Genomic DNA, 19,713 nt, shown 5'->3' on the forward strand with positions numbered 1-19,713 from the left:
ACGAGTGAAAAACTTCCTCGATGAGCCTCTCGGAAGTGTCAATGGTGCAAAGGAAGATGGCGCCGCAAGGGATAGACCATTCGTACTGATAGGAGCAATGTGAAAATGCTCAGCCACCCACTCCAAAGAGTTCTCACTTTCAGACAACCTTCAGAAAAAAGGTCGTTCTCTGACCAGCATCCCCCTGACTCCAGATCGTCCACATCACTGCCTCGCCTCTGTAATAACACCCTCGTAATCTCTAGACTTGATATAGTCTAGCGTCCTGAAAAAGTGGCGCTTTGGATTCTCTAGGGCCTGGGTGTTCCCCTCAGAGTTTGTTGTCGACAAGTTTGAATGGATCAGCTCAATGAGGCCATTGAGGTACTTGGTCGTAACCTGTACCATGAATTATCAGTCAACGCTGGAGAGTACAAGGAATGTTCGCCCTTACCGTTTCGTTCTGCTGATCAAAGTAGTAGACGTATCGGTTGAGAATTTCGACAAACAATTCGACGGAGACTGCGGTATCCATACAAGCATCCGCAACTCGTAATGCTCGCTGGAGACACTCTAGCACCCGCTTGCCGTCGCGGTAGAACTGTTTTTGACTTGTTAGCGCTTCAGGAACCCTCACAACATCTGCGCTTGTTGAAACTCACGTTCTTAGGATCCTCCTCCCTCCCAGGGATCTCAACACACCACCATAGGTGGCTGGCCAGATACACTGCGCGACATTGATCGGGTTTCTTCAGCAGCTTGCTCCCGTGCAACGCGGCTTTCGTGATCAACGTGTCGTAGTTCTCCTTTCCAAAGCCCCTCGTCATGTGCAACGCCCCAGCGATGATGCAAACAGCCTGGAACTGTGCCCTTGAGTCGCTGATACTATCCTCGTAGATCGTAAACGCTTGGGCAAAGAATTCATAGGCAAATTCTTCGAAGCCACATTGATCGGCGATTTGACCGCAGGAAACAAATAGTCGAAGACACAATTCTGCCGCCCCGGGGTTAACGCGGGTATATAATTGAGAAAGGGTCTGGTGCATGAACCGGTACAAGGCGGACGACTGGTTTTGCCAGTTGTCGTCAAAATGCTCACGGGCTTTGAACTTCCGCGCAAGCTTCATAGATGCGGTAATGATAGCGGGAGTCGTATATTTTATCCGCTCATTGCCAGGCTCATAGGCTTTGCGAACTTGCTGTAACAGTTTGAGCTGGGTGTCGTTGTCTGGTCCTTGAATGAAATGAACTATCCTTGCTAGCCAGCCTTGCTCCTCAACTGTCTCATCCGACTCACCACCTCTCTGGCGGTTCAACCCCGGATAGCCAGTCGGTTGTTGAATGCCCTCTTTGATGATGACCTTCAGAAGAGACATGATGCCATCCAGATGTTGTGTAGTTGTAATCAGCACATGGTTGCGAAGGATGCTCTTGGCCACCTCTCCGGCAACAGCCCTCCTCGTAGCATACGTTTGTGATTGGTACAGAGGGAGATAGTTGGGAAGCGCTAACGCGGTGAAAAGCGACATATATGTTCTGATCGGTGAAAGAAGAAGATTGAGCATGTTGGCTTGTGTTGCGGCGGAATGGAGGTCGGCGGAGTCCATGTATTCGGCACCCTTCTCGCGAGCATAGGCCAGAATCTGGTCAAGGTATTCCAGCCTCTCTGGGTAGATGTTACTGATTGGTGTTAGCTTGTCAGCTCCCAGAATCAGATCATGCGAACGTACAGTGCAAGATTGGCCAGCGACGTCAAAAGGGCCATAGTGTCTTGGATTGGAAGGCCTCTCGTTTTGACAAGATTTACGACTTGTTCGTAAAAGATCTCAAACAGCCTGACCTCACCAACGCCAGTTCCCTTCTCACCATTTGTCGCTGGTGTCGCCGGCGTTGCCGGCTCCGATTCCGTTGTTTGTGTTTCCGTGGGTGACTTGGCATCGGCACCATTCGTCGTGGGTGAATCCGGTTGAGTGGCAGGGGGAATAGGCTTCGAATCCTGGTTCAAATCGACTTTTTCCAGCATCCGGACTGCAGCGTCTTCTTCAGCTTTGCGCTTGTCTTCGGCAGACACCGATTCAGCAGATTCCCTTTGTGCATAGGTAGACAGACGGTCCATTAATCCGATAACAATCTTCTTCATATCCACGTATGGATTTAGTCTCGCGATGGCGGAGAGCATTTGATCCAAAGTGTGGAGGTGGTATTCATCCGGAAAGACCTTTGTGATGACTAGACCACCGTTAGCATGTCCCCGTACTCAGACCTATCTTCCTACCTTCGAGCAGATATTCCTGGGCCAGGACATCTCGACACTGGACTACCTGTTCCAGCAACGGGCCGATGATGGTAGATTTGTATGTCTCCAAGTCGACCAATTGACTTAGCCTCACCAGATTGCTTCCAACCAACAATTCCAACTCCCTCCGCTCTTGTGTCCTTTGTTCCCTTTCTCTTGAATGGCCTTGATGCTGCCACCTCACCCAAAGCTTATTCATCTCCACAAAGTTTGTAAGGATGAAGTTGATTGAATCTTGCAGATTGCCCTGGGGTCCCTCTTCTTTGCCCGTTGGTAAGTGGTCACGGGCCTGGCCCAGCAGGTAGTATCGGAGGAAGAGGCCTCGGATGGGATGCTGTACGCCGCGACTCATTTCCATCATATCCTTCATGATCTCCTTGACCGGGGCATCTTCGACTCCCATATAGACGGTGCCTACCGTAATCATAAGATATAATCTGGGAATTATGTTGCCTGCATATTGGACAAGTTCGTAGAGATCGGCAAGGTGGTTGACGGGATGCGACTCGCGGAGATAGTCGGACAGGTACCGTAGAGCATCAAACACAGCCATATAGAGCTCATAGTATTGCTTCGGCCCTAAGGTAGGAGTGCGCAGTTCAGAGACCAAAGTCGAGCTATAGCGTTGCATTGTGGTCAGATGTGCAGGGAGTCAAGGCTCGACGAGATCCTTACCCGCATTTCAGAGCATCCATGAGCTTTCCCGGGGTCTCAAGGCATCTGCGCATCTGCTGCGATTGTTGACGCACGACACCGAGAGCTTCCTCGAGCAAACGGCCCTGGTCTTCGACGGGGGTGCCTGTCGCCATATTGCGACGGCGTTGGTGGCTTGCGCCCAGCGGCGAGGGAGAGCGAGGGAAATCTTAGAGTTCAGCCTTAGAGGTAGTGAATTGAAAAGTATCTAAGTATTTGTGCCAATCAATATGCAAAAGACCGGGCGAAACTTTGGATGGGTGCAAGACTTCCCAGGCAGTTGTCAATGGCAGGCAGCGGAGATCTTCCTGCGCCTTTAACGGACTTCAACATTGGAAGTTGCGGGCGGAAATGGCTTGGCAGGGAAATCCACGTCGCCCGCAGCTACTCCCTCAGCCTCGTCCCCGCCGTGTCTGTCGTATGTTCCCCTTTCCACCCCTATCCATCCTTCATGGACCATCTGCCTCTACCGAAACTAAGCTCGTGGGAACATATTCAGGTGCCTTACTATATATGCGATGACTTTGAATACTTGTACAAGGGTCCATGGGCCACCTACCACCAAAGGCACGGGTATTACACGCCACAGGAGTTTTATCCTCGAAAGAACAAGCCATATCCAGACAAGTTTAAACCTCGTCTGGCGGCTTTTGTACAATCGTGGCTCTGGTTCGGGATGTTGCAAGAGTTCTTGAATGAAGATCTCCGTCTTGAGGACTGGACTGCTCCCTGCACCGTCGAAGAAGACGCAAAGAAAACTACGACTCGCATATCGACTTGCGGCTTGTTGGCGAAATTGGACCACTGGGTTGAGGTAATCCAAGGCAAGAGCGATGAAAATCGTGTCTCAGAGCTGAAGGCTATTGACTACTTGCTTCATGACGCTGACAGACAGAAGAGTCACTTTGAATTATCCGAAGGCTCGAATTTCCTTGAAGCCTGGGATGTCCTTCCTCAATCACTGCTTTTGTCATTGAATATTTTGATCAACACCTTGAAGATTGTGCGAAATTCTGCTTGGCCTGACATTACTCCTCTCCAAAGGCACCCCGGAATATTCTACGATAAATTGGAGCGAATAACGAGGCACGACGGCTGGTGCCCCGTCGCTGTCAATGCTTTGGCACTAAGTTGTGACGCGATATCAGGCTACTGCGTTTCTCTTCTAGGTCCAGTCAAGAGCCCTCAAGACCATATGGCTTGCAACCCTGAGCTTTGCTCGGCGTTGCAGGTAGATCACCAGACATATCAAACTCGACACATAGAGCCTGGGTGTAAGTGTGATATGTCGGAGCCACTTAGTCGTCTTGTAGCGACGATCTTGCAAGCCAACAAAATTCCTATCATCCGCCTCGGTGGACCTGACGGCAAGCTGGAGGTTGCCGCATCTGACTGTCACGAGCATAATTTCGTTGCCATATCACATGTATGGTCAGATGGACTCGGCAATCTGCATCACAATAGTCTTCCATCTTGCCAGCTACGGAAAATTCAATATCAAGTCAACGCCCTGATGTGGAACTATTCTTCGAAACCGGAAGAGAAAGCCAATACTTTCTTCTGGATCGACACGATTTGTGTGCCGGTGGGCAGCTCGTTCAGGGCCGAGAGGAATTTCGCAATCTCCCAGATGGTACACGTTTACCGAAAGGCCTCGATGACATTGATTCTAAACGCAGAGCTAAACGATATACCTTCGGACACGCCTTCGTGGGAACTCTCTGCAAGGATCAACAGAACAGCCTGGTTCCGTCGGTTGTGGACATTACATGAAGGCATCATCTCACGAAGGTGCCTCTTTCAGCTGAGCGACAGAGCGATTAAGTTCTCTGAACTCATCATGAAGCCACCCGATCACAGAAGCGCAGTCCTCTCTGAGATTGAGAAGTCCATTCTTGAACAGACCTCGCGCATGTACACCAACATGGAAACCTTCAAAGCTCTGCCAAGACTGGAACGGAGTCGGGAGATATGGAGAGCCTTCGCCGGAAGGACAACCAGCAATGCTGACGACGAGACGATTTGTCTGTCTAACATGCTTGGACTCGACCTCACCCCGATTCTCGCAATTGATCGTAGCGACCCTGATGTGTGCTCGAAGCGAATGAAGGCTTTCCTCTTGGAGCAGAAACTTTTTCCCCAGGGTCTCATCTTTGAGGCTCAATCAGGCAGTGATTTCGCTGCCTCTCCGGAGGCGGCATTTCGGGAGCCCGGCTTCAGGTGGGCTCCGCGGACGTTTGTGTTCGATACAAGGGGCGATTACAGCACTGTCCACCAGTCTGCCTTGGCGACAGCTGATGCGAGAGGCTTGCACGCCAAACTTCCAGGACTGATGCCTGGTCTTAGCTGGGAGGACTTCTTTTGCTTAGCTCGTCGAGACACTATACTTCTCAAAGAGCTAGACCCCTCTATGAACGTCCTACTTGTGGACATTTCGTTTATGGTTCCAGCGCAGTGGGATTATCACTACGAAGTAGAATGGCAGATGCCGGCCCCGTGGCATCTCGGAGGGAAGCTTTTAGGATCCACGAGACCCGCGGTCATTCTAGAAGAAGATCTCGTCAATCAAGATCTGGATACGAGAGAGTCCGATGATGGTGTAAAGATCAAAGAATTCGAGATGGATGTGCAGCTAGGGGTTGAGCGTGCCGCTCTCGCCGCTGTTTTCGAGCGTTGGGTGAGCGGACTTCTGGTTGCTTTGCCACGCGAGAAATCCATGGTGCTTCATCACGGTATTGGCAAGGTCACAGAGGAGATTGAGGCATTGATCGTCGGGCCTGTGTCGGTAAAGAAATCGATGTTTCAGACTAGACAAAAATCAGCCTGCGATCAAATCACCTTTGATCAGGGAATGTCAATGGAGAAGTTGGCTTCCTTCGAACCTCTTCCAAATGAGACTGCTTGGTGCATTCGATGACAGCTGTCTCGAGTCTACATCTTCGATAGCAAGCGAGAATGCTTCGTTCGTCGATGCGGATTCATCCATTGCTTCGACAGATGGCATTTGGCACCAAAACATCTCCACTACGCTTTACGGCGGTTGGAAGGAAACCATGAAACTGCAAGCAGCACTGGCTAGGGTCCCAGATGCTTTGCTTCAAGTCCCTTTTTTCATCCTCTACGATCACAGCGGTAACTACCCCTTACACAAGAATTTCTCGAGTGATGATAGCAATGCCAAGCGCAAATATATCACGGAGGTTTTGGATGAGGAGGTGGGCACATTCGCTCTCGACGTGTTGACAACGGTTACCCCTCGCTCGAATTGATAACGTTTTGCAAATCCAGCCTAGTCAAACTAGTATGGGCGTGGACAATGCTGCCGGCTTCAGCTTCGAAATACTCCATCAGACGAGTTCAATACGCCGTTCTGCGAAACACCCGCGGAGCCGTCCGTTGGCGGGTTCGGCAATACCCATTCTCCTGAATTTGTTTGAAGTGCCCTTAGCCTGTGGGAGGACCAAGCAATTCGCAAAGTGGTTCACCAGCGGTATGTTGAAAAGAAGGCCCAGCAATGCGAGACCTTGTAGCTCATAGCATTGCATCTCAAATGGATTGGTATCTGGGATCGGGACGGCAATCTGGTCTTCGGACTCTGTGGAAACTCTGTATCGCTGGGCATCGGCTTCACGGGGATCTTCATGGAGATGGACTCATACGACACAGCCTCGAACCATGATACTGGCCTTTCTGGCAGCGGCCATGTAGATCGTCACCTGCAATTTGGTAGTCGATTTGCAGTATCTCGACAGCGCTGCGGAAATTACCGCCCCAGCTGTTTATTGCCCCTTCAATGGAAAGCCATGACCACGAGGGGATCTGTGAAGAGCGCACTCGTCGATCTTTCGTTGCCGCCAATTTAGCTGTACTTGGTGCCGCTCCCGTTGTTCATAAATGCCGCAACGACTGTTTGGCGTAGGACTTGCTGCAATTACAAGAATGACATGTCCATAAATAGAGCCCATTTTGAGAGATTCGAACTCCCGTTCCTTCATATCATCTTGGTTGATGTAAATCCAATCGATCATATCCCATTCAGAATACTCGTTGAGAGGGACTGACAGGCGTTTTGAAGACCATTGAAGATATAGTCGAGTTCCTGGGTAGGCCGGAGAACGCTCAATCACAAGAACGACTTGGTTTTTGTAGAGGTATGTTAAATGTGACTAGCGATGCTCAAAGAAGAGGGTGCTGTCTGAAACTAAATTACCCCAGGGGCAGCCCGGAGTGGCACCACGGTGTACAGTAGAGAGCAGAATATTTTTCGACCCATATTTCTCTTGCCTCTCATGGCATCGGCAAAATGGACAAAATTGCAGAGCCATTATAATAGCCTTATAGTCTGCTTAGTTTGTCCAGCGAGGAGCGCCCTTTGTGACTGTACGCGCGAGGCTGGCGAATTGTCGGCGCATGTAAAAGAGAATAAACGTGAAGGAGGAGTAGAACTCGGCGTGTAAGAGACAATGCGCCCTTTTCTGATAGCAAAAGGTGAGAGAGAGGGTGGGTGGTATAGATATGATGAACCTTAAGTATGTAGACATTCACCATCTCCTCTAACACCAGTAACGAAATATCCTCCCCACTGATTGATAAACCAAGAGAAGGTAAATCGACACCCAGCTCACCCTCCTTCAAGACGAGAGTGATGCCGCCCCATGCTCCTTCCTTTCATCCACGTTATACTCTGTCTTGGATGAATGAAATTTGACAATTCACCATGGCCAGTGTCTTGGATTTATGTGGATCGTCCCGGTTTTCCATCTTATTACTGCCATTGAGACATCCTATTTATGTCCTCTTCAATCTTGGCCCAGGCTGCGGGGAGCAGAATCCCGGTCAGCCAGTAGTTGTCGCCGTGGTCTTTGCCCAACACCACAATCACGTTCCTCACGGCCGTGCTCTGTCGCATTGATTGCGCGTGGTGGAACACCATAGACCCGGGCGGGTTGCTCCTTGACTGGCCCGTCTTGCCAGCGCGAACAAGTGCAGGGCTGAAGTCGGCCGTCTCGAAGAAGCCGGCCCGGGTCCAGTTGGTGAAAGGCATCAGCAGGGCGTCGGGCTCACCGCACACCATCCGTGGGTCGCTTCGGCCCGATTTGGACTCCCGTCGCAGCTCGCGCAGGCAGGCAAGCACCTGTGCCTCGGTCGATTGCTCCATCAATTGGCGGCGGTTCTCCAGAGCTATGGCGCCTAGAGAGCCCGTCGCGACCTCACGAGAACGGAACGTAAAGGCGGCCACTGCCATGTTCTGGACGTAGACACCTGAAGCTTGAACTAGCGAAGAGAGTCGGAACCGCGCGTTGAGCGCGTGAAGCACCGACACTGGCCGTGGCTGCGGTAGGGAGAAAACCACTGCACGTAGTGCCCACGCGGTCAGCACGTCGCCCTCGCTGATGAATGGCTTCTCCTGTCCGCTATCCTGTGCAGCCAGGTCGCCCTGCGCCCGGCGTCGCAGCTCGGCTACTATCCTCTTGGGCAAGAAGATGGTGCGTGTCTCGACGACCCGATTCCACAGCAGATCCCAGGCAAATCGCAGCCCGAACATGAGCATGGCCCATCCCCTCAGCCGCTTCTGCCCCAGCCTGAACTCTTCTTCATTTTCCACGGGCGCATCTGCGGCTGCACACAATGCGTCCTCTCGTGCACCGAGCATAGGGGGTACTTCTGCCTCCCGGCCGGCTAGCACTAGAGACCAGCCGCGCAGGAGGGCTTGCTGGCCCATGACATCCATCAGTGTATGTGGCCACGAGAGAGCCACGAGCGTCGCGTCATTAAACGAAGTGATGTGTAGCGACAGCTGGGGGGTGTCCTGGCAGACGAAATCCTCGAGCGTCGCCGGCGCATCTTCCCGAGCGGCAAAGACTCGAAAGCCCTGTGGCCCGGGTTGTATGGATGGGGCTTCGGTTGCTTTGGGGAGGGTCTTTGCCAGCGGATGGTCTTCAATGTCCATGGCTAGGGATTGGTGGGTATACGACACGGCAGGACGCTCCGCCGTGAAAGGCCGTGGTACATGAATCTCCAGCTCCCCATTCTCCTAGCGAGCGTGAGCAAGCAGCGACTGACCAGTCGAGCATGATCAAAATGAGAAGCTAACCTTCAACCTCAGCCGACCGCCGACCTTTCTCCAGTCACCAATTTCCAGCAGTCTCGACAGCGACATGTACAACTTGTCCGCGTCCAGTACATCATTAAAGCACAGCGTCCATGTGACGACGATGTCCCGGAGTGTCTGTGTGTCGTCTAGCATGTGAACCGGGTAGACCTCGTCACTCTCAACCGCCGGCGGTGGACTTTTTGCGGGAGACGCTCCGACTAGGCGCCAGATGGCCGCCATCTTGTTGGCGTTGAGAGATCTTGGCTGTTGACCCAAAATCGATTTGTTGAACCGGCGACTTGGTCCATGTCCCAGCCGTTATTCCCCGTCTGGATACCCCGTCGTCGTTATATGACCTGTGGCTCTCTGTTTCCATCACCTGTTAACTGTTGGAGAAATAGGGGCTCGCTTACTAGTGTACGAAAGAGTTACGGATTTTGATTCCGCGAAATTTGCCTAACGTCAATAGAAACGCACCTACCGTAGAGCGGGAGCCCTTCTCGGCGTGCTTCAATCTATCAGGCATCAGTCACTGGATTGTCCAGGAATCGAGCTCCAAATCGAAATAGAACCTTATGCCTGAATGGCGACGGGACAAATACCCTCTTAGAGCGCGCGTCGACAATGGTTCGAAAAGCTTTTCGTCTTCAGTTAGCCTGTTGTAATACATAGGACGGCAGAGGAGCGATCTTTCCAACCATTTAGAGAATTATTTCATGCCCTCCCAAAGCAGCGGCACTGACGGCTGAACTCGGCCGAACAATTCCCTGCAATCTCGGTTGAGCTACGAGGCTGTAATGGATATAACTTGGCAGGTACTGTATCACTCAAAGGCGAAACTAGGGCTGAGTTTTAGGGCAGGCCTTGCGAAATACTCTGTCTGCCATGGGAGGTTTACCCCGTCTTTACGCGCCACGTAGTCGTGTCTTCCGACAAACAGGCTCACGTCAGGGACACTCAGTCTGGATCCAGGCAACGGAACAGATACATTTGATCATCAAGGCCAAAGTCAAGATTGTGAGATATAGGGATCACCAGAGGCGAGAGAATGAATAACACAACTTCTATTGCTATTATTTTCCCTGGTGCTGCCATGTATATCAGACATCCCAGACGTTTCAGACGTGACCACCAGCGCCTCGCTAAAATCCAGAATAACACTCGAGTTCCGCTTTCCCAACCCGATACTCATACTTTTTAATCCCCGACATGACCCCCTAGAAATAGCCCAGTTTGCATTTTTACACATTGCGTCGATCTCCCAGAAAGGAATATTAACTGAGATTGCCTCACGAAGGTGTTGAGACCGATGAACGCACACTCCCGAATTTGACAACAGACGAACTAGTGGTAGTTGGCGACTCACTTGTCGTTTCCCAACTAGATGTCGGTAACGAAGTTGTGGACGAGATTAAATTCAAGCACTATTGGGAACTGGACTCTGACGTGGTGGTGGTGCTTGTTGTAGTCCAGCTCAATTCTGGGCTGGAGGTTGTCGTTGAGGCCCAGCTCGATAGGCTCTCAGGGGTGACCGTATAGTAGTACCATGTGTGCCACATGCCGTCGTCATACGGTCTTGTTGAGGGGAGGGGTTGTGTGACAGTCACCGTTACTGGTGAAAGAATTTCTGTCGTGGTAGCTGCGGCAATGGAGGTTGCTATCGAGGGGGATGCGTCGGAGGGGTATTGTTGACTCGATGAGGCCGAAGATGCTGGTGGTAGGGAGACGATGTGTGTTGTTGGCGAGGCAGGCGGGTAGTCGGTGACAGTAGTCGGTGATGGAGAGCTAACCGTCACGACTTTCGTTATGGGTGTTTCAGACTCGGTCATGACGATCGTGGAGAGTTGTGTCTTCATTACTGTTGCCGTTTGAGTAATGGCATCAGTGACTGTTGTTGTCGGTGAGACATCGCCTGTTGTGCTTCCGCCGTCCACTGCGACCACTGAGTACGAGACAGGTTGTCTTCGCTCGATCGCAGGCGGGAAGAGCGGCCAGGCGTTGGACAGGGCTAGGAACGAAGACAAAGTAAGGACGGTACAGACTCTTCTCGAATTCATTCTGAGGGAGACAACGAGTGTACCCAGTACTATTCAAGTCAACCTGAGTTCTGAGAATCTGTTTGAGAGTTAAGCGAGAGCCGTTGATCAGATGAGATGTGGTGAATTTGGATACTAGACAGGAAAAGAAGAAGCAGAAGGGAAAAGGCTCTTGGACATCTACCTATCCATGTCAGAGCAGAAATACAAGGGCTGGTCATTGTCAAGAAAATTGTTGCGCGCATTGTGCACATGTGTGGCCTCGTCTGGCAGGGTTGCAGTGGCTGCTTGTGCGTAAAACGCGCCGTGCAGAGAATTCAAGAGGTTGGAAGAGTAGGGGACATGAAAACGGAACAGATGAGCGCAGGCGGACGCCAAGACCAGGCTGTAAACAGAGGCACAGCTCATGATTGGCAGAAATTGCGTGGCTGGCGGCTCGACAAGCGCGCCAAGGCGAGGCTGGGGGTGGAGAATAAAAGCAAACCGCGCAAACTTGGCTTGGCCACGTGGCGAGGTTGGCTTTGCGAGCTTGTTTCGAACTCTCCTCAACGGGTTTCAAAACGCCCACCTCAGATCCAGACCTGTCTCGCAGTCTTCCACGGGCTCCCAAGCGTTCTTCAGATATCCAGATTTGGGTCAGGGGAAGCGAATGACTTGCATCAATCGCGCACAGACCGAACATCAAGGGTTAGCTGGTCTTGGCCTTCGGCTTCCGGATCACGACCTTATCACCCTCTCGCATCCAGCCAATATCCTCGATCTTGACGAGTTCCTCCCAGTTTAGTTGGCTTCCAGTGGCGCTCTGGAGAATCCAATTGACGTCGCAAGTGTAGTAGGCTCGACCGATCGCTTTGAGCACCGTCTTGCGCTGTGCTTCCAGGTGCCAATAGAGAATAGCTCGCACATAGCCATCAACCTTCTGTCGAACACGCCAAAACGTGGCCCAGTCTCCCATGATAAGTGATTTCAATATACTGTCGACGACTCGGCTTCTGAACCCAAACCGGACACGACTATTGTACTTCAAGGCATATGCTTGGTAAAGATCGTGCTGCCGGATGGCCGTGTCAAGGATCAAGTAGGTCGTCATCTCCACCAACTCGGATCGAGGCAGGGGATGCTCGGGGGTATGCAGGACGGACAGGAGGTGCAGCAAGGAAGGATGGTAGCCCTCCGGATGAAGCGCCAGGATCGCGACTCTGATGTTGAATACATGGACTCGTTGGGAAAAGACTGGGTTCGGCGCTGATATAGAACTGGCAAGCAGACCCTCTCGTAGTTTCCGGAGCGCGAGAAGAATAATTGATAGCTCAGATGCCGGTAAGGGTGTCGGTGCACTGGTCGATTGAGCGTTCGTAGGGGCAATGAAGTCTTGCTGCAATAGACTAGGGGCTCGTGCAGGTTGAGGAATGGTCGGCTTTCCGGGCGGTTTTTTCGTGGGATTCAAGGGCGGCGACTGACCCTCGTCGAGATTTAAGGATGCAAAAGCGCTGTCGAGATCCTTAGAGTGCCGTGTGCAAAATTGCATGTAGCGAGCAACAATCTTATTGTAGAAGCTCTCTTGTGATTTGAGATCGAGCAGCCTTATTGCCGTTACGAAGACGAAGCGGGGGGCTCGAGTAGAAGGACAGTACCTGTTGTCACCCTTGGAGACGAATCCCATGCCTTCCAAAGGATCTTGCTTCACTGGTCGTAACCTGTCCCATGGAGCTGAGGATTTCCTTCCAAGAGCTGGAGGGGCTTGAGCCATGTTGGTCCGTCCTAGTCGATTTTATTGGACATTATGTTAAATTTGATGAGATACTGCGCCATCAGCCTGCCTCATGCGCTGCTGCTAGTCGAGAGCTGGGGACAAGAGAGAAAGACCGATGGTCCCAGAGCGTCATGCTGGTCGTTGCCTCGAATCTTTATAACCGATAGGGAGGCGCGGGCCGAGCCTCGTGGACCGAGATTTAACCGTTTCTCCTTACAATTCCGTTCCCAACATTTAATTTCTCACATCACCACCAGCAACCCATCAATAAAATCAGAAACGGGAAGCAACAATGGCACCGAAAGACTTGGACGACAATAGGCCTGAAGATGAAGGGAGCACAATACCCCAGTCGACTGAAGCAGCGAACCCAACCAAACAATCCGATGAAGCTGAAGATCTTTGGCATACCCTCATACATTGGAACGATTTACCGCGCTGGCTTCAAGACAACCATTTTATCCATGGCAGCTATAGGCGTGCGTCTTACAGCTACGCAAGATCCCTGCAGAGCATTTTGCACTGGCATAACGAGAGCGTGAACATTTGGACGCATTTGGTTCCTGCCGCTCTGAGCTTGCCCTTTGCAGCAGTTCTCTACAGCGTGCTGGAACCTCGCTATGAGAAAGCTTCAGTGGCCGACGTTATAGCAATGAGCTGTTTCTTTGGTGGCGCGGCCGTTTGTTTAGGAATGAGCGCATTCTATCACACTCTGTCAAACCACTCTCCAGGCGTTGCCAGACTCTGGAATCAACTGGACTATGCCGGGATATCTGTGCTGATTGCCGGTTCATTCATCCCCAGTGTATATTATGGATTTTGGTGCCATCCAGTGAAGCAATGGATATATTGGATCATGGTGAGCAGGAACCATCCGACCTTAGTGCGTTGCTGAGACCTATTCCAGATCTGCACCCTTGGCGTAGGGTGTACCACAACATCGATCCTTCCGCGCTTCCGAACTCCAGCCTGGAGACAGTACAGAGCTTTGATGTTTGTTGGCATGGGCATTTCCGCCGTCTTTCCGGTCTTCGATGGGCTCAGGGCCTTCGGCTTGGGAGATATGGAGAAGCAAATTGGCCTATCGTGGCTGGTATTGCAGGGAGCTCTGTATATTTTGGGCGCTGGTTTGTATGCGGTAAGTACGCAGCCACGTTTGATGGTAACCATGTGCTGAGAAGAGCGCCATAGGCAAGAATCCCAGAGGCCTGGTATCCGGGCAAATTTGATACTCTCGGAAGTTCACACCAGATCTTCCACGTCCTGATTGTCTTGGCTGCGTTGTCCCATCTCAGAGGACTTCTCAAAGCCTTTGACTACCGCCATGGGACCATGGAGTCCGTTTGCATATAAAACTGCGTGCCCACGTTATAGCTTGAAGTCGGCATTCACGTACGCGCGCATACGGTCGGGATGTCTCCGATGACTAGCAATTTGCGAGACCATCGAGGTTTTCAATTCGCGCGATCTATCCGAAGTCAAATCGTAGACAGTGGCAAGGTTGATTGTCAGTGTCTGGAAAGAATGTCCATCATTGACGAGCTTTTCCAGAAGCTGCCTGGACTTCCGAACCTCACCCTGATACAGATACGCAACTGCGAGGTTCTGTTCCACGAGCGCTGCCAGATCTGGATCGGCGGTCGCTCCATTTTCGGACAGGCCCTTCATGGCATCGTCGTATCGACCGTCAGCAATCGCGAGAAGAGATTTGAGCACAAGCTTGTCCTGCGGACCAAGGCTTCCAGATTCAATCAACCTCTCGGCTCCGGCGACGTCACCCATCTTGACTTTCAGCAGAATCATTCTGGATGTCCAATGTGCCAGATGCTCATCGGTTGCGGGTTTCATACCCGCAAGCGTTCTGGCAGCGCAATCGACATCTCCCATCTCAATCAAAGCGTTCACGACCCGAATTGACACTTCACAAAGCCTCTCTGTCCACAGGCTCCTCTGCTCGGATGATGTACTAAGAGCAGATAAATGTTCTCTGCACTCTAGCCCAACATCGTAAAGTGTAGAGACGCCCCTCCTTGGATCCGAGAAACCGATGCTCTGCAGCCTGAGCGCTTGCAGGCGCAGCGGGAAGGGCATTATATGGCTCGGAACTTTCTGTCCGCCCACTAGATCATCATCTGCCCCCCTCTCTGGGTTTGGTTCATCGTAGTAGAACCCGGAACTCAAATCTTCCAACGCCTTTGCCTCTTGTGCAGCAAACAGCAAATTCCCTGAAAGTTCGAGACACGAATACCTAATCTCCAGCAAGCGGAAAATTGACTTTGCGTCTGTAGGCCGCACGGTGCCGGAAACTAAGATCGAAGCCGCTAGCTGGGCGGCCCGGAGAAAGTCGCATTGAGAGAGGAGCGAATCTAATTGCTGCATGGAGGCTTTGAGGGGCGTTTCTGCGTTCGGCGGCGGGAGGAATGGTTTTCGGAAGGGGCCAGGGACTTCGAGTTGAGAAAGGGGATGGTATATTGAAGCATCGAGGAGGAATGAGAGGTCCCTTTCCTCAGATGCAGGTAAGCCTGGAGCCGGAGAGGCTTCCTGCTGGACATTTGGTGCTGCAGGTCGTTGGGTGGCTGCACCCGTTGCTACTGCTATGGCCTCATTGGTTTCTTTTCCAGGCGACCCAGGTACCGTAGAGTTCTGAGGAGATGTCACGGATGTCGCAGATAGAGATAAAAGGTCGGTTGGTGCATCCAGCGGGCCTTTGGTGGTTCTTCGAGGAAGTGTTCGACTTGACGGCTTACGGCTGTGGTGTGCTGAAGCCATGTCCAAGACGTGGCGCTCTCACATTTGACGATGGTCACCCATCTCTCCCTGGTCTTTGAGATCTGTGTCCTGATTTTTGTTGACAAGTGCTGGATGAAGATTACAGAGGAGACATGGATGTCGGAGTTCAGGCACCGGATAAACCTCGGCGGAATTCGAACCCCTAGTATTAAGGAAGTCGCGCCGCATTGATGATCTGTCGCGTACAAACTCCAACTGCGAAATCCAGCTGGAGGTTGTTGCGACAGAGCACCACATTACAATTTTTCAAGACACACAGGAAGGTCTACGACCATGGGGACCAAGGGCGACAAATATTCGGTCATTCTTCCCACTTACAATGAGCGCCAGAACCTGCCCGTGCTGGTACAGATGCTCTTTGATGTCTTCACAAAGGAGTAAGTCCCTCGATCTCACCACCTGCGCCATTCTACGAGCGGGGCCAGGAAAATGTCTAACAATATCCTTTTACAGGAAACTCAACTGGGAAATCATCATCGTCGACGACGCCTCACCCGACGGCACGCTCGAGCGGGCCAAACAGATCCAAAAATCCTTCGGTGCCGACCATATCATCTTGAAGCCGCGGGCGGGCAAATTAGGCCTGGGAACTGCCTATGTGCACGGCTTGCAGTTTGTGTCGGGGAACTACGTGATCATCATGGACGCCGACTTCTCGCACCACCCCAAGTTCATCCCAGAGTTTGTGAGGATTCAGAAGGCTACGGGTGCGGACATAGTCACGGGCACACGGTACCGGTCAAAGAACGGACTCATCGGAGGCGTGTATGGATGGGATGCTAAGAGGAAGCTAACAAGTCAGGGCGCGAACATCCTTGCCGATTTCCTCCTGAACCCTGGTGTGAGCGACCTGACTGGTTCGTTCAGGTTGTACAAGAAGGAGGCGCTGGTGAAGGTGATCGAGAAGACGCAATCAAAGGGATATACGTTCCAGATGGAGATGATGGTGAGGGCAAAGGCCATGGGGCTGAAGGTGGAAGAGTGCCCCATCACATTTGTGGATCGGTTATATGGTGAGAGTAAACTCGGCGGAGAGGAGATCGTCGAGTATCTCAAGGGCTTGCTGTGGCTATGGTGGTCGGTCTAGTCTTTCTCGGGACTTGGGCTCGCAGCGTTTATCCAACGAAGCATTCGACGGTGTTCAAAAGCCGGGGTACCTGGGATGTTAACATGCCGCAGTGGTCTACCTAAATTCACCAATGTTTTCTTACAGCAAACCCAATGATCGTCATTTCGCCCCCCAACTCTGACGTGTGAGTATGGGCACCATGCTGCCAGCTAGCTCTATATTGCAAGTTTCCCGGAGGATGACGGTCTGCTCGACGATTAATTCCTCACCATCCTCGTAGCATTACCTTCGGAGTCCGAATGCCGAGCTAAAATGTCGGGGTAAATCTGCAGCAGTCCACGTGATTCAAGGACGAGAAAGCCCTCTCCCAGGGAGCATATCCCACAGACTTGAGATATACGTGATATCGCTGTGAGGTCTACGATTGTTCGTTGTGAGCGTGGGTGCCGCCCTGGGATTATCTCCACCATCCGCCGAGGACGCCAAGACTTGCTTATGTGATATGCTAATAGAGAAAATTGTGGCCGCCGAGATTCTGACGTGAAACAGCTCCATCCCGTCCTCTAGCAAGAAACTCATCGGGAGGGTTTGGTTTCTCCCATCATTGGTTTGGAGAGTACATAGCCGGGCTTCCGAGACGTGATATGCAAGGGCCATCGTGTTAAGAGTGGTCGGCGTACTTCCTGCAGTCAGCCCTAAATCCTGCTTCTCCTGCATTCGACCAGAAGCGCACCTCTGCCCAGAGGCACCGCCTCTATCTGCTGCTTTGATCATCCGCCCCTGGGAGAAGCGCCACCATCTCGTTGGCGTGGTCCCGCGTGGCCAGGTCTTTTGTCTATCCTTTGAGACGAGAGGCTGACATCAAGACGAGGCTGACCCCCAGGAAATGTTAGGCTTCTGGCGGTCAATCGCTGAGCATCACCTGATTGCGAGAGTGACAACAGTCGTCGAAGACCGCTTCTGGCGGTCTGAATCCAATTTTCATGGGAATGCCTGGCCTAGACAGAACGAAATGTTGGGGTCGCAGTAATATGCCCGCCTGAGCTGAGAGCATGGCGGCTGCAGCCATCCTTTCAAGTGACGATGGCGACAATGTTGTGGATCGTGACATCAATGGTTCTTTCGAGCGATCTTTGTTCGAGTCTAGAAAACAATTCCAGCGCAGGTTTCGATCGCCATGACAGACTGCTAATCCCAGGAGGAGCATTTCGGGCAGTAAGCTCACACAAGCTCACACATTGATCGATGGGAAGATGTCAATGAGCCCGGGCGAACGCGTGATCCTAGATTTACTTCCTCCTTGTTGATCTTCACTGCATCTTATCGAGCTGACACCCTTAAGCAGGGGCATGTGGACACGATTGGCAATGCGTACGGCGGACATCCTTCGACATCGGCCTCATGCACAGATTCGGAAAACGGTTGCGGCTTTAACAAATAGTCAACCCGGCTGGAGAGCCCACATTAAGATATTCACCACGACTGCCGAGCCGGAAAACTAAAGCCCATGCTTGTCTGTAAGCTGCCGCAATGTTCTTTTGTAGCGTTATGGTTTGGCGACTTGCAAGGTTTTGGAAGGGGTCACAGAGAGAGATGGGCGGCAAAGTGCATGATTGGGAGACAGTGCTGGTGCTGCGGGCTCTCCCCCAGTCTGGACAACAACCTTAGGCTCGTCTAGGTAGGTGTCTATCTTTGCCCACATGGGCGAAGGCCATGTAGAAAAGCTCCCCGGCGGTGCCAGCGTCTTGACTCGACATCGACAACCACAATAGTAGCCAATTACCAAACTAATTAGGGCTGATTAGTCACTTAGCATGGAAATAGAGTGGAAGCCAGGGGAAGCCAGGGAGGGGCCATGCCTTTCTGATCCCTTAGGGCTGAGAGCCACCTCGCTCGATAGTGGGAGGTCGGGGCCGATGCCCGAAATCATCCTTGTTCCAACCCAGTTGATGCAATGCCCGGAACTGTCGCAATGGGCGTGGCTCGGGTGAGGACAGTCAGGAAGACAGAGGGTTGTGATTCCACTGCAGCACCCAGGTGCTCCCCAGATGATGGGGGGGGGCAAATCAACCCTGCCCTACTAGTGGCCAGCACGGCAGCAAGGGGGCGGAAAGGGGAACTGACTCGAGGTGTTAGCCCGGGCCAGAATAGTTTGTGCAAGCGAAGCCTCGACCGGCTGGGATTCTGCATCGTGGATGCTTTGCATACCTTGGCCAACCATGTGTGTGAGTGTGCGTGCGCGCGAAACCACGAGATCATGGCATGGTGTCTTGCGCTGCCTCCTGTTCCTGCTTATACCTCACCGCCTGCTCTTGCGCTACCTGGTCAAACTTGTGCCCGTATAACCCGAATTGGAGGCGGAGCAAGATCACCACCATCCCCCAATTTTGCTGCTCGGGGACGCAATCCTGATGGGGCCCTGACTACCAGTCGGAAAGAGATAGCTGAGAAGTACCGAAGTCGACTCGGTTGAGCAGGGCTTGATAAAACTCGACCCGCATTCCGTCGTTGAAAAGGTGCGTATAGGCGGTATTCCATCCATTCGGATCTCGAGAGACTGCTCGTGGCTCATTACCTCCCAGTCGTCCTTTACCGCACCACTTTAGCCGGCCTGATATGCCCCCGGGCCCATGCAGGAGTTAGCGTCCTGTATTATCTAAGAAGCCGTGGAGCGGGTTCTTATCCTGTTTTTATACTAAACACATCATTTCCTAGCTGAGAGATTTGAAGGGATTCGACAAGATCTGAATTAGCTTCCAGCAACCTTCAGCTCTGACCCAGATGTCCACATCTGTGTGTACGAGATGGTACCACGGGCCCTTGTGGTTGCTGACAGGCATCCATTGCCGGTTGCTGAGCAGCTGAGAGAACGAGGTGTCAAACCGTCCAGAGCATCTGAGGTTGTCGACGCCCAAAGACCAGCTGAATCCACACTGGTAGTACTCGGAGATAGAAGAGCGGAAGGGGCACGAGAAAAGACCAAAGAAAGAGAGAGAGAAAGGT

At 52.1% G+C, this 19,713-nt stretch overlaps 8 protein-coding genes across 8 annotated transcripts; 3 read left to right on the forward strand and 5 right to left on the reverse strand.

The window, feature by feature from the left end:
• Positions 1 to 204: 204 nt before the first annotated feature.
• Positions 205 to 3,084, reverse strand: A1O5_06755 (uncharacterized protein; the record flags this gene model as incomplete). Its single annotated transcript, XM_007747346.1, has 6 exons — positions 205 to 378; positions 434 to 580; positions 642 to 1,659; positions 1,710 to 2,208; positions 2,255 to 2,892; positions 2,951 to 3,084. 6 exons carry the CDS (start codon positions 3,082 to 3,084, stop codon positions 205 to 207), a joined length of 2,610 nt encoding a protein of 869 aa, XP_007745536.1.
• A 335-nt stretch (positions 3,085 to 3,419) lies between these two features.
• Positions 3,420 to 6,237, forward strand: A1O5_06756 (uncharacterized protein; the record flags this gene model as incomplete). The annotated part of the gene is made up of 2 exons (XM_007747347.1): positions 3,420 to 5,833; positions 5,889 to 6,237. The coding sequence occupies 2 exons, from the start codon at positions 3,420 to 3,422 to the stop codon at positions 6,235 to 6,237; spliced, it is 2,763 nt and encodes a 920-aa protein (XP_007745537.1).
• Positions 6,238 to 7,733: 1,496 nt separating this feature from the next.
• On the reverse strand, positions 7,734 to 9,302 carry A1O5_06757 (uncharacterized protein; the record flags this gene model as incomplete). Its single annotated transcript, XM_007747348.1, has 2 exons — positions 7,734 to 9,002; positions 9,063 to 9,302. The coding sequence occupies 2 exons, from the start codon at positions 9,300 to 9,302 to the stop codon at positions 7,734 to 7,736; spliced, it is 1,509 nt and encodes a 502-aa protein (XP_007745538.1).
• A 1,184-nt stretch (positions 9,303 to 10,486) lies between these two features.
• On the reverse strand, positions 10,487 to 11,119 carry A1O5_06758 (uncharacterized protein; the record flags this gene model as incomplete). Its single annotated transcript, XM_007747349.1, has 1 exon — positions 10,487 to 11,119. The coding sequence occupies one exon, from the start codon at positions 11,117 to 11,119 to the stop codon at positions 10,487 to 10,489; it is 633 nt and encodes a 210-aa protein (XP_007745539.1).
• A 667-nt stretch (positions 11,120 to 11,786) lies between these two features.
• On the reverse strand, positions 11,787 to 12,848 carry A1O5_06759 (uncharacterized protein; the record flags this gene model as incomplete). The annotated part of the gene is made up of 2 exons (XM_007747350.1): positions 11,787 to 12,681; positions 12,733 to 12,848. 2 exons carry the CDS (start codon positions 12,846 to 12,848, stop codon positions 11,787 to 11,789), a joined length of 1,011 nt encoding a protein of 336 aa, XP_007745540.1.
• A 295-nt stretch (positions 12,849 to 13,143) lies between these two features.
• Positions 13,144 to 14,204, forward strand: A1O5_06760 (uncharacterized protein; the record flags this gene model as incomplete). The annotated part of the gene is made up of 3 exons (XM_007747351.1): positions 13,144 to 13,710; positions 13,759 to 13,989; positions 14,043 to 14,204. The coding sequence occupies 3 exons, from the start codon at positions 13,144 to 13,146 to the stop codon at positions 14,202 to 14,204; spliced, it is 960 nt and encodes a 319-aa protein (XP_007745541.1).
• A 15-nt stretch (positions 14,205 to 14,219) lies between these two features.
• A1O5_06761 (uncharacterized protein) lies at positions 14,220 to 15,620 on the reverse strand (the record flags this gene model as incomplete). The annotated part of the gene is made up of 1 exon (XM_007747352.1): positions 14,220 to 15,620. The coding sequence occupies one exon, from the start codon at positions 15,618 to 15,620 to the stop codon at positions 14,220 to 14,222; it is 1,401 nt and encodes a 466-aa protein (XP_007745542.1).
• A 294-nt stretch (positions 15,621 to 15,914) lies between these two features.
• Positions 15,915 to 16,728, forward strand: A1O5_06762 (dolichol-phosphate mannosyltransferase; the record flags this gene model as incomplete). The annotated part of the gene is made up of 2 exons (XM_007747353.1): positions 15,915 to 16,018; positions 16,095 to 16,728. 2 exons carry the CDS (start codon positions 15,915 to 15,917, stop codon positions 16,726 to 16,728), a joined length of 738 nt encoding a protein of 245 aa, XP_007745543.1.
• Between the last annotated feature and the right edge of the window lie 2,985 nt (positions 16,729 to 19,713).

The sequence above is a fragment of the Cladophialophora psammophila genome (assembly GCF_000585535.1).
Source record: "Cladophialophora psammophila CBS 110553 chromosome Unknown aczJe-supercont1.10, whole genome shotgun sequence".
Taxonomy (NCBI): Eukaryota; Fungi; Ascomycota; class Eurotiomycetes; order Chaetothyriales; family Herpotrichiellaceae; genus Cladophialophora; species Cladophialophora psammophila.